The sequence below is a fragment of the Lissotriton vulgaris genome, chromosome 3_1 (genome assembly GCF_964263255.1).
Source record: "Lissotriton vulgaris chromosome 3_1, aLisVul1.2, whole genome shotgun sequence".
Lineage (NCBI taxonomy): Eukaryota > Metazoa > Chordata > Amphibia > Caudata > Salamandridae > Lissotriton > Lissotriton vulgaris.
The window spans coordinates 1,836,407,253-1,836,421,325 of record NC_141689.1 but is presented as its reverse complement, the minus strand read 5'-3'; the positions used below and the strand labels follow the sequence as shown (position 1 = coordinate 1,836,421,325).

The 14,073-nt window shown below is 40.6% G+C and overlaps 1 protein-coding gene across 6 annotated transcripts in view; it reads right to left on the bottom strand.

Moving 5' to 3' along the window:
* The window catches only part of DCLK2 (doublecortin like kinase 2), a 498,513-nt gene that overhangs the window by 265,019 nt on the left and 219,421 nt on the right, over window positions 1-14,073 (bottom strand). For all 6 annotated transcript variants that reach the window (XR_015309377.1, XR_015309378.1, XM_086962280.1 and 3 more), the window contains one exon: window positions 5,829-5,924. Coding sequence is in view for 4 of the 6 variants with exons in the window: in XM_086962280.1 (XP_086818406.1) it covers window positions 5,829-5,924 (96 nt within the window). In the remaining 2 variants the exon portion in view is untranslated. The remainder of the gene's footprint in view (window positions 1-5,828; window positions 5,925-14,073) is intronic.

The window sequence follows — 14,073 nt, the reverse complement described above, 5'->3', positions numbered from 1 at the left end:
ACTCCAAGATGGCCGCAGCCTGAGCGATATCTGGCAGTCGCCCATACTATCCTGTAATTATCTGCGCTATCCAGAAAGATAATAAAAAGCAGCGGAATCTGTACTGTGGGCAGAAAACTGTGATCCCTGAAAGTTTGGTGCTTTAAATAGGCTCCTGTCCCTGGCGGTGCAGAATGATGCAGCGGCGGCCTTCCTAAGGCCTGTGGAACGTATTGCATGATGGAGGATGCACGGCACAGAATTGCAATTAGACTCTGGGGCTGTTGCCCCATGAATGCAGAGATAACCACACTAGTCTGCCCCTGGCGGGAATCGCTGTTGCAGACTGTGGCGGCTCCTACCGACGGAGAGAACCCGCGGTAAGACTGTGTAGGCCCTGCAGGGATCACGGAGCGGCCTAGTGTGTGTGCTGCGGCCCCTGCGCTGTGTGCGCATAGAACACTGTCTCCAATACGATCCGCGTAGGGGAATTGCCCTGGAATACATCTGGCGTAGAACTTGCTTGTTGTGCCTACCCACCGTGTGTGACTGCTGGATCTATGCAAAGGACGCAAGGCCCAAAGCATTCACACTCGGTCGCTGCCCTGATCCTCTGAGCGCTATATAGGGCATCGCAGTGACCGTGAAGCTCAGAGGAGCCTCACGGGGGGCGAGGGGAGTGTGTGTGGGAATAATAACTGCATGGCAAGGCGCTGCGGAGGACCCAGCGCGCGAACTGTTGGGCCTAGTTTACAGAGTGGCACTCATGGTACGTCCATGAGCACCACGGTTTGAATAAAGAACATTCACTAGAAGCAAATTTGTGCTTCTCTGTGTCTGCTGCAGTGGTGGTTCTGCGCCCCTCTCTTCTCTTGGTTGTGGCCGGCAGCCGTTCTGAGGTCAGGAGATTGTGCCACTCTCCTTTTGTAGGTCCCCCTTACCCTCTGGCACTGTTCCGCATGACCCAAGAATAATTGCTGCAGATCCAGACAGAAGAGTATTGATCCTAGCGCTGGCAGGGATGGTCTATGCCTGAGCCTTGGTCTGCCCCCATAGAGAGGCTCCTGTTCACATCTGGTTGGGCCTGGGTGTGGAGCGGGTGAGTCAGGTAATATTAGAGTCACTGTTGGTTGCACTACTGGCGTTTGATAAAAACATTCCTAAAGCTGTGTGTAGGCTGGCCTCCATTGGCCTACTGCTTGCCAAGCGTAGGATTGCAATGAGGTGGATGCGTGGCCACTTGCCTAAATTATCTGAATGGCATACTGATCTGGCCTATTCTACGCAATCAGAGAATTAAAATGTGTCAATGCCTGTTAAATGTCAACTTAAAGATATTTGGAGACAATTATCATACATATCTGTTGAAAAAAGCTGCAGAGGATTCTACACACAAGGAGCTGGACAGGACTGGTGTTGGTTGAATGATGTTACTGTTAAATGCTCGAAGTGTGGTGCATGTACAAGTGGGCGGAAATGGATCAAATTAGAAAGGGTGACAGAATATATTGGATTTGTAAAATATTATGGAAATTAAGTGTATTACAGGTACCCACAGGAAGCTACAACTTTGAGTACTGAACAGGTGGGTTGTGTCGTAAATGTTACCTATTCTGGCTTGAAATTACTATACCAATCAATGTGTATGCTAAAGCGATTGTATTGTGTATATACTGCAAGTACTGCTGTAATGTTCTTTTTCCTTTTCTCTGAAAACTTTAAATAAAGTTAATAAAAAATTAAAACGGCAGCAAGGGGATGTACATAGATGTTGAATAACATCTGGTTTTGACAGAGCCCCGAGGAACCGCAGAAGAAAGAGAATGGCACTTCAACATAGAATTAGAGGAATAGCCCTGAAAGGTCTGATCCTGCAGAAACAATGGCATTCAAAACAATTCTGTGGCTTTGAGACTCATGTTCTCAAGTCCTTCCAAAACTATTTTATGAGACACTGTATCGAAGGCTGCACTTAGGTCAAGTAGGATCAGTGCCGTCATGCCACCATTATCTAAAAGACACGGAGGTGATCTGTAACTCCCAGCATAGTTGTAGCCAGCACTGAAACCAGACTGTGCATGATGGAGAAGATCATGAGATTCACTAAGGAGTGATTTGTTGGTTAACATGTTTTTTCAGGAGTTTAGAGAGCAGTGGGAGCAGAAAGATTTGCCTACCATTAGACCAATTGGTGGAATCCAAACTGGGGTTTTTTCAATAGGGGCAAGACTATAGCATGCTTCCATAGTTTGGAAACTTGCCCCTCTTGCAAAGAGGAATTAAGTAAATTGGCTAAGATACGTAGCGATTCAGGGGCAAGTTTACTGACCTTGGCCAGAGGTCTTGGCAAGAGGCCGACTTTAGGGGTTGCAATAATGCGTAAAATGAGGACCATCTAAAGGAGCAAACAAATCTAGGTATTGCTTATAGCAAGAAGTAGCTGGATAGACAGTAAGATTCAGTGAATGCAGTCGATAAAACTGTGTCAATGGTCTTCCCATCCATTGGAGGCTTGGCAATCAGGGCAGTAGAAAGTGCATGTTAAATGTCTGTCACCTTTATTTTAAAGAAGTATGAAAGTTCTTCTAATTGTGACAGTGAAAGGGAAGGTAGGGAAGATGATTTACTAGGGTCAGATAGCTCTTTAACTAAGCTTAAAAAAATTAAAAAAAAGCTGTGTGGGTTCTGAGCCTCAGAACTTTTATCTGAGTAGAACAAAGCACAAGTACTCCTGCATAGTATATGATGTTCTTTCTGTGCCTTTCTATATTTAAGTTTACCTTGCTTTCAGAACATTTCCGACAACTCCTTTCCAGATGCTTAGAATGCTCCCCCCCCCGCCCCCCACCCCCCACCCCCTGAAGGGTCTCCTTTAATCAGGAAGCAGGAGGAAGAAATCTGGCCAAGATGGCGAATTTGGCTGGCAGAATGAAATCAAGAAGAGAATATCGAATCCAGGTGTCAACCTTAGATTGATCATCTTCAACAGACTGTCCTAGACTGGGTAGAGTATCTAGGAGTCGGGAATTGAAGGTAGGGAAGTCAAGCGTAGGCCAATTTCCGGACATGCACTTCAAGAGGGATTTTACATTTGTATTATTTTTGCTTTAAAACAGTCCGATTTCCTTAAAGGAAGTGTTGCTGCATTGAAAAAATAGCTTACCATATTGAAAAACTTCAGTGAGCTGCCAATTATCTACTGGAACACGGCCTATTCCTGATGAAAATGCCAAAGTTTTTCACAAAGAAGAAGGAGTGCAGAGGGTATCTTTTCTCTCTGAAAATTAGTTACCAGCTCACCTTGGAAGTGGGTGTCTGATCAATTGTTTTCAACTGGAACTACAATAGCAAGTTGGAAGGTATCTCCTTAAATGACACTTCTTAATTACAATTATGTAATCATTTCTTAACCCATTTGGCAATTCAGAAAAACTTTTCAGAATCACAAAATGGGTTTTGTACATATGTAGAAGGGGTTTTGCAGCCACAAACTATTTTTAAAGACTAGAGGTTGGCAGATTGCAATCGAAAAACCCTTGGAGCATCGAACTCTAGGTTCTGGTAATTATTTTAGACATGTTTAATGTAATCAATGTCTTTTACTTTGAGCTGGAGTATCCATAGCAATATGTCTGCAGGATAGCCTGCCTGTCCAGTTTCATTATCTTGTTCTTTCACCCCAGCCTTTTTCCACTTTGTCCAACTCTTTTGTACATTACTTAATAATATTATGTATCCTTATAGCACACTAGTTCCAAACGTGTACTAGCTCAAATACTTTTATAGGTACGGTGGAAATATTGAAAGTACAGAGTTCTGATCATGTTCAAAGTATCAAGAATAACAAACCATTGATTATTAGGAATTGATAGTCTTTGGTGTACAGACAGCTTAAAATTCAATTTTATCAACAATTCAAAGCTGCCATAATTAATTGTGAATACAGGAGTTATAACATTCAGGTCCTTGAAACAAAGACAATTGCGGCACATTAGTGTTCTTTAGTCCTCTAAAATATATATTTTAATATCTTTCACCAACATTGGGTTATGATTAAAATGTTCAAGTTATTAATCGATAGCACTTAATACACTGGCATTTAATAAGGAAAGACACAACCACATTTTCTGCTAAGGAAATTTAGCACAACCATGCTTGTTAGTCTACAACTGTAGGTCATCTTGAGAGAGATTTGTAGAGAACACTGCAAAAAAGTTTTGAAGTAAAAAAAGCATGCTGGCCAAGTCTAACGAGGTGTTGAAATCCAATGACATTTTTGAAGATATCATTGTTTCATAACTAGTGGCTTCAGATAGGTCATGTGCCTCCGAAATCTAGTTTTCCAGAAATTTTATTTAGCTGCAGGAGTTAGGAAGGCGAGTCAGATTATTAATTGCCAAAGTGGGAGTGTTTCTCTCCTCCCGGCTATCCCTACTTTAGGTGTATAGGCGTGTTTACTCTGGACGATCATAGGTATAAAAATATTATCTTTGTCTCACAATTCTCAAACTAAAAGCGCAACGGTATGTCGGTCAAAGAGTGGGAGACAAGTGTAGTAAAGTCCCTGTTCCTCTATTACAGTAGTTCTCATACTGAATGGATAACATCTGATCAACATACAGTGAAAGAAAGGTCACATTGTTGTCCTCACACAACAGAACTCCCAGTGTTAACTGATAAATTTTACAACACTGTACTACTCTTACATCTTTTTAAGTCGAGCCTAGCGCAGCACGCATGCGCTGCTCTAGGAAAACAACCTTTGGAATCGCTCTGGACACACGTGTGTGAATGCCGTCAGCTTACGATTACGAGCAGCGGCGCGCAGTGTGCCATCTGTTTGAGATTTCACACGAGCGTGCGCGTACCACTCGCGGGGCGCTGCAACGGCTTTCACTTTTGCCGCCACACGCCTGCGCTTTTTTCGTCTGCTTGCCCTTAGTCCCGAAAAACAGGACATGTATTTTTCATCAGTTTCCCTGCATTTAGTGGTTATTGCTTTTGGAGTGTGATAGTTTGTGATTGTGTGGCTTTCTCCTCCATGTCTGATATTAATCGTGTTCCTCCAGTGTTGCCCGAAATAGTGTGTTTCTCCTGTATTGTTCTGTTATGCGGAGCATTCTAAGCAGCACATGACATTCAAGAACGCTACACGCTTCTAAGTCAGGAGAATCCCAAACTACTACTTACACCATAGCATGGGGTCATTTTTCTTAGCTGTCTTTGTACGTCATCCCATGTTTGATTATAACAAAACAAAGCAGAGAATAAAAAGCACTTACTTTAGTACTCTCTGCCCTCTACAACTGCTGAAAAATGCCTGTGTATTGTTTTCTGGATTCTCGTGAGTGAGCAAAGGGAAACCTTGAGACTGTATGAAGTGCGCAAGTATAGACAAACAAGCATTAAAAATGCAATAGTTCTCGCCTTTCATTAATTTAAAGCCATTTGCTTTGCTATACAATACCATTAGCAAAGCAAATGGCTGTAACTTAATCAAAGGCGAGACCTATTGCATTTTCAATGCTTGTTCTATGTACATCTGCTCTGTATACAAGCAGTACTGAGATGCATGGTCTGCAAAATTCTAAATATGTATTTATAACACAAATGGCAATAAAAACTACTTTAAAAAAAGACAGACTTTGAAAGAAGAACAGTATAGATTAGAAACCAATACCTGTGGTTTCGACTTGTTTTGGAACGCACATAATACGGATTACCAACCAACTAACTTTTCCCAGAAGAACTAGGATAAACTATCTGATAGTATGTGTCATGACATGACATTGGCAAGACAATGATGCTCTAACCTGGCAACAACCAGATTTCCTCCCCAACATTCATACCTGAAGCAGGCGACTTGCTGCGTCGTGAAGGTCCAGGACTTTTTGATCCAGGCTGCCGGGATGTACGTGAATAAGAAGGCTTCATCACACGGCACTCTGGAAAAATACAGAGCAAAGGTAAGGAGTTTGCAAAGGTAAGGAGTTTGAGATGTTAACCAATTACAAATCAGACACTGGCTGAGAAAACCCTCAAAACCTCTTCGTATACTATTCCATCTCCAATATGTTGATTTCACATTAACCACCATTTGAGGCAACAGAATAATGCATCATTGTGTAACTTTCAATCTAAAAATCTTTTTCTGCCCCTTCTTTTTACAGGGTTCTATCTCAAAGCTGAATGTACCACAATCTACAATGTCAGAATCGGCCAGAATTGTCAGTTTTAAATGACATAACTAGTAACATTATTTCTGTCTCTGTAGAAGCAGAAAGTACAAATAAAAGACATTTATCAGAGACATGAAAGACTACAGTTTCAAAGTGTAGTATTCCAAGCTCTCAACTGATTTATCTCGACAGATGTACCCTGTGTGCCCACAATGAGAACTACAGGAATGAAATAAAGGCAAGAGACAGTGTTCATTACCAAAGGTAATGTGTCACCTTCCAGGGAGGAGCTGCTACAGGCAAGTGCACATGCTTCCATGGGCAGTGCTGATGCCTGCGGAGAGTATAGTTTTTTGGAGAGAATCTCAGAAGACATGATCTAGCCAAGGCAAAGATTTTAACCTGTATTTTAAGAGTATTAAAAATAATTACATTGCATTTTCAATCTACATTAAATGCATTGAATGTAAAATAGAATTGTTAAGGCAGCCCTTTAATAGACCTATAGTAATGCATAGTTTTCAGATTTATCAAGTAAAAGAGTGTGTGTGTGTGTGTGTGTGTGTGTGCGCGTGTTGGGGGTGGGGTTTGTGGGGGTTGTATGTGTGTGGGGTGCGTGTGTGGGGGTGGGGTGTGTGTTACTTATACATACACATCTATAACAAGAGGTAAAAATAACGTTAATTGCTGAAAAAAACAAATACTAATGTTGAAAAACAATGGAAATTCTCAATTTGTAGTTTACTGAGCTAACTAGAACTTGTGGTCGCACCACGCACTGCTTGTGACCTCCAATCATGCCATTTTAAATTACATAATGGACAGTGCTAATGAGTCACCTCCATGGTATTATGCAGACTTTATCCAGTGACTGTTGCATGGTCCCACTGTAAAATTAATTTTTGGCCTCTGCGGGGTTCACTTTGGGTCTTCCCCATGAGTGTCAAGGGGTCAGGGTGTCCCTAGCCTGCCCCTTCAATGTCTTTAGTAATCCAGGACAAAGGAACAGAGTCCTTGTGCCATTTAATGGTGGCTGCATCATTTTTTTTAAAGTTACAGCCAGCCAATCAGATAGTTCAGTTCCTCAGGACCTTTTTTTTAAATTTACCTACAGTGCCATCGGACTCATGCAGGACCAACCACCCAGGTATCACAATAACATTAACCCCATCATGATCACCAGAGCACCTCTTAAAATGCAATTGTCTCGATAACGGCTGAATGGATTAAAAACAAATATTGAAACGTACGCTTCCGGGGTAAAGTTCTAACGTTTTGCCAAATGTGGTGCAATTCCGCTCCACTGCTTTTTTCTGTATTGCTTCCCAAAATTTCCTATGAGAAGATGCATTTGAAAACAACGTTTTAGGGCACCCCTTTTTTCTGGTCTCTCCCCTTCTTTGAAAAGGCACCGCAAACGTTTCCAAGAAGCAGCTGAAACGGATGAACTTTGATTTTTTTTTAATGGTTTGTGAAGAATCATTACAATAAAAAGTTGCAGGTGTTCCAGATGGGTCAGAGACAACCACAATAATAATAAAAAAAATAAAGATATGGAGTAAAATAAACAAATTAGGGGCAAAGCTGCTCATTTATTATTCATTGCTCCTACCAAGGAGCGCCCCACAATGCCCTTAGGCGTTGTTAAGACACAGGTGTTCTTGCTGGTGGTGACCCTAGAAGAGATAGGGGAACCACCTAACAATTTTGTAATGTTGTAGGGGACTGTAGGGAATGCAGCAGCCCACAGGCAACATTAAACAAAACAAAAAACAAGCAAGTCTCTTGGGCTATTCAATACGTGACCTCAGGAGAGCTAACCATATTTTTTAAAAGCACTCCAAGATGGAGCTTTATTCTCTTCAGCAGAAGTGTGTGAGGCTCTGGGAACAAAAATAATGTTCTATGCTGATGACACCCAGTTATTTTTTCTACTGGGGCAGGGATGAAGTTTCCCCGAGTGAAAAGATCAGAGCCTGTCTGACAGCAGTTTTTCAGTGGCTAACAAACCACCAGCTCAAATGCAATGCAGAAAAGACTGAGCTAATTTCCTTTGGTGTTAAGGACTTTGAGCCTTGGCAATCCTTTTGGCCAGCTGATGCCCCTCCTCAAGGTCACCATGCTAGCTCAGTAAAGGATTTAAGCATTGCATTTGATGACTGTCTTTCCTTTGTGTCTCAGGTCAATATGGTTGTTTAGGACTGCTGCCTGTGCTAAGAAGGATTCTTCACTTGCTTTCTTTCTTAGCTAGGAAACAGGTATATGTATCAATGCAGTGTACCTGGGTCTTCCGGGCAATCTCATCAATAAATTGCAGGTGGTCCAAAACACAGCAGCCCGCACCCTGTTGCGTCGAACGTTGAGAACATGAGTCTCCAGATTTGATGGCTTTGTACTGGCTCTCATTAAGAGGATTCTTTTCAAGACCCTGGTACTGGTACAGAAGGCCCTCCATCAGTTTTGTGCAGGGTACCTTAGAGCAAGGATGATTCCTATGCTCCGTCTAGATGCCTTCGTTCAGCCTACTAATTTGTGGCCAAAATCAATCAGATAAAGCGCTGGAGGGAGGTCCTTTTCCTTTTTAGGAACACCAGCATAGAAAAAATTATCTGTGTAGTTGAGGGCCATTTTAGCCACTGCCAAGTTACAGAAGAAATTGAAAGCATGCCTCTTTAATAAGGATTAATGGTATGGGTCTTTTAGTCAGTCAACATGTGAGGTGTAGAGTGCCAGGACACACTATACAGTAATAGAGCATTATACAAGTGCTCCTTACATTACATTACCCCTAGTGGCTGTTTCTATGGTTGGACTTTCTGCCTTGAAAAATGTTAAAAGAAACCTTCAAAGACACATTCATTATTATTATTTTTTTAAAGGCTTCATTCATATATTTTAGACAATCACTCTTATTAAATTTGTGAATTCATTAATTATACATTTGCTTGATTATTTATTGGTGACTTTTTGACAGTCAGTATGACACCTTTAAACGGTTATACATAGTCAGCCACGGACGGGCCCTCAAGTAGGCCATGTGCCCAGCTCCCCCCAATGAGGGCCTGCACCCAACTTCCCCGTGCGCACAGCCAAAGGCCTGAGCTGTGGGGGATAGGATACAAAGGGTGGTTGGGTGCAGCAGGGAGCTGGGTGCTAGTAGGGAGTTGGGCGCAGGGCCAGGCCACATGCAAGGCTCTGTGTCCAATCCCACTTCCATTCCTCGCATGGTGATGGAAATATTCTAATACCATACTAATTCACTAAAAACACCAAAACGTTAAAGTGACGTTAGGTATGGTAATGATATCTTACTTTGCATTTTTTTACAACTTACAAACTCACTGGGAGAACCAAAGGTAAAAAGTACGTTCTAGTTAGGTGAAAATGTCAAAATATGAATATATACACACGCACAAACACAATGCATGTATACTTAGACAACAAAAAACTGCTCCAAGTTAATATAGGGTGAATAACAAAAAACAAGCTGTGTATATTTAGCCACAAGATCACATGATACATGTGTATATCACACCATGTAAATATGCAGCTTCTGTGTGCATATAGGTGTGTATATATAGAGGGGTTTATGCTTTCTATTAATATTTTATCAAGTGACATATGTATGTATGTATGTATGTATTCATTGCCCCAGATGTGGATATGTTGAAGCCAGATTCTTGCACATGGTGTGGGACTGCACTAGGGTGACCCCCTTTTGGGAGGCGGTATTGGAGCATTTGAGACACGTAACGGGGTGGTCAATCCAACGCTCGTATAGGCAGGTACTACTGAGACTTATCGCAAGACCCAAGGGCAAGAAACTTTCAAGACTATTTTTGCAGCTGGGCTTCGTGTTAGCAAAGAGGCGGGTGGCGATTCATTGGATGAGTTTGCAGCCATCTACACTACAGAATTGGCCAGGGACCTGGGCAACGGCAGAGGTGGTTCGTATGAGACAAGTCCGAAATAATGTCAAACGAGAGGATGACGTGAGTGCATGGCAGGGAATGTGGAGGCTCCGCTTTGGGAGGAGGTCGAAGCCTCTCCTCACAGAATACTGCGGGAACGCCAGGGTTGCAATCTGAGCACGACGGCGGTGTATGTACAACACCCATGATAGCCTAAAGGGTACATGGTCTAACTGAGTTATTGCACTGGTTCCATACTGATTATCATGATATCATGGTAGAAGTGTATCTAGCTGACCGGGGGGGTTGGTGGGAGTTCTTTGTTTCTTTGTATAGGATTTTGATATTGTTCTTTTGGATCCTCCTATTTAGAGAGGTGTACAGTATCTGGCATCGGGTAGATCCTCTTCCTACAAGAATGGCACTGTATTGCATTATCCTTGATTTATGTAATGAGAATATTTGTTTTAGGACTGTGGGAATTATGATTGCAACATACTGAGTTACTCTGTGGAAGAACAAGTTAAAATAAAAAATATATATTATGGTCTCAAAACATGCATATGTTATTTTAAGTTCTTTATTATAAAAATTTTTTATCCATTACCTTCCACCTTTGTCCCATTTCTTCCCTTCTCTCACAAACTCATCCCGAACCTTTCTGACTACTATGAACTCCCAAACATCCACTTCCCCTCCCTTTTTAGACAATTCACCCAACTATGAGGCGCGCATCTCCACTACTCCGTATAAAAATGTATAACTTACCTTTTCTAATCCACTCTAATCCACTCATTATTCGATCCTTACTCAAAACACTACACATTAAACAAATTTACCGAAACTAATCCACAAGGGAGAGGAAGTACATTTTACTAATCTACTAATTATTTCACTCTAATCTTAGGTTGGGTAGTAGCGTGCTACTCTCCACAAAGTGCGTCAATGCTTAATGGTCTAAAAACCATTGGAGGGCTGAATGCAGACTTAAACAATATTATATATCTCAACTCAGACACTGAGCACATTCAGCGTTTTGGGACTGCATCTCAGAAAACTCAGACTGCATTTGAAAAGGCAGTGAGCAGCAAAATATAACCACAATAAAATAAACATCATGGAATCCTTGAGTATACATCCAAAACATTGGTGTTTACACATAGAAAATAAAAAAACGCTATTCTTACTAATAATGCAAGCTATTCAAAATATTGACCTCTAAAACGAATACTCATCACAGACATTTAAAAGTGGTAGAAATCTGATAAACCATGAAGATTCGAAGGTGCAGCTCATAGAAGTAGAATGAGCTTAGTGAAAACTACCCCACAGGGCACCATTTCCAATAAAATCCAACATGGGAGTACTGCTCTGCTCCTGAACGCAGCAGGTGGCACATTTAGAGCTGTGTCTAGGGTAATGAATAGGCCCCTTCCCCTCAAACACTTCAATATGGACCTGGGACCAGCTCCCTGCTCCTCTATATTTGGAGCCAAGTGGGTTAAGGTGTAACCTGTGATCTAAAATACATCTCTTCTCTAGTATTCCCTTATCTGTAAACTATACAGGTGCAAGTCTCCTCTGGTCCCTTTCAAGTTAGTTAAGTTCCTGGACCCTCTTCAGTGGTCATTCTTGGGTTGAGCTGAGTTGCATACCTCACCAGGCCATTCTTCCGGCCAAAGCAGTTCCTTCTGCTCTGGGAGCAGTACTGCACACCTCAAAGGTGGAGCACTTACTTACATGTGCATCTGCCATGAAGCTAATTAGCTAACTAGAGCTTCTGGCAGCAAAAGAATACGTTTCTAAAAGTTGCTTTTCTTGTATATTTATTATATAAAAAAATACCACATCATCGTTGAATTGGATGTTAAATAGAAAAAAATTAAAGTGGTTGAATGATCTTTACAGCTGGTTCCAAGCCAAAGATACAACATTGGCAATTGAATTGCATTTAAGCGGTCCATATGAAACATGCTACATATAATGAAAATGTCTTTTGAGGGCTATTTACAGTAGGAACATGCCAGTCCTGATTTCTTACATTTTCCACTTGTAAACAAAGGACACCCCAACTTGTGCGCTCCACCTAGGAATTACTTCATGCTTAAAAGTAAGGTTCCCGGTGATCAAAAAGTTTTATTTTGAAAGATTTGGCTGAATGTTTAAAGATTGCAACAGTCAAGCTACACATGTAGGCCAAAAGCCATATTTTACCTGCAGGTCTAGAGGATGGCATAGAATGTACTGCAGTTCACTGGTGGCACTTAACTTCCATGACTTGTTGTATTTTCAGCACCATATACTAAGGCCTTCCAGAAAAATTTAAAGTGCTAAAGATTAGCCAATTTCATCATGTTTTAAAGTCAGCAGTGATAGTGGAGCTGACCATGCAGAGAGACTTTTCTTTTTATAGGGACTATGGAAGGTGCACTTGGATTCAATCTTGTGATCTTGAACTAAGGGCATTTCAAGCAAGGCAAATTGTTTCTAACATTTTGGATGTAGAAAATCATTTGCGAATGTAGGTCACTACAGCATAAAATCCAGGTCGTTCAATCTGTATTGATACTATGCTCCTGTTGTACTTTTGTAAGAGTGTGGTGGTGTATTATAGTTTGACTTGGCAGTGTAGATTTAGCTTTGTGGAAAATAAGGGTATGATGAAAGGGTGTCAGTCGGCACAGGGTATGGCTATTTTTAATAATCATAGGACATGATGCACTTTATGTTTTTATGTAAATATTATGAATTCCCCCGCAAACGCTTTTTAATTGCCCTTTTAAAAAAAATGAATTTTAAACAGATACGACCAGCCTTTTTATATTTACAATTATTATACAGTGAAAGTATCCTTCAAGTTCTTGAATTTTTAAAACTGGTTCTTAAACTGCGTTTTTGTCTGGACCAATGAATGAACTAATGTATGCAATTCTCTTTCATCTGGATCCATAATGAAATTTGATGTATGTATTGTATGTTTTAATGTACTTTTATGGTTGAAATATACCGAATAAAGTTATTTTTGAATTTGAAAAAAAAAAGAAATAAATAAATACATTTAAAAAAAATAATAATCATGTGCCTGTAGCTCTATTTGTAGCTTCTGATGATCTGGCTTCTATTAAAGGGGTATTTGTAACTTGGTCACTCCACAAAGTAATAAGTGATACTAAGTAATCCCTCAATCTGAACTCAAGTTTACAATTTTAAGCTCTGGGGTTAGTACTGCTAAAACATTGTACAGTTGTATGTAAAGTGGAATAGATCAACAATGACACTGAAATAATGATTATAGTCCTAATATTTCATCAAAGGACTGCCGTATGTTTGGTGGAGATAGAAAGCAATTCACATAGACATGAGCTACTTAAATTAAAGTAGGAAGAGAAAGACCATTTTCATATCTTTACTTAGTTTTATATAGCCAATAATACACTATTATTAGCAACATTACACTTTTCAAAAGGAGAGAACATACAAGATTTCTGAAGAGCCATAATGATATACTATTTGAATAGTCTTCAGGGCATTTACACAAGAGATGAACCGGTGGTGGTATAATTATGAAGGCAATATCTTTTTGACAGGAGAGATTTTTGACCCATACTGAACTTTAAATGTATGCGTTTTTAGCTTGGACCACAAATAGCGAGTAAACGTTAAATAGAAATGTACTTTTGAAAATACCAGAATATATTTTCTGCCTTCATAACTTTTAAACCTGGACCAGGTCCTCCCATCAGCAACAGTGTTTCTGTACTTGGTCCTGCACTAATGCTCATTTATATTACAACCTTTAATAGTGTTTTAATATTGCACTCTATGGAGTGCTATCTACCCGACTTCCAAAACACAGCAGCTCGAACGAACACATCTTTCCAGATAGTAATCTTTTCCCAAGGTTTACCTACATTTACCAGACATTGTTGTTTCCTCCTCCCTCATTGCTTCCGTATTACCTGAATGTTCAAAAGTATATCTACACCAAAATCTGCTTCCTAAAT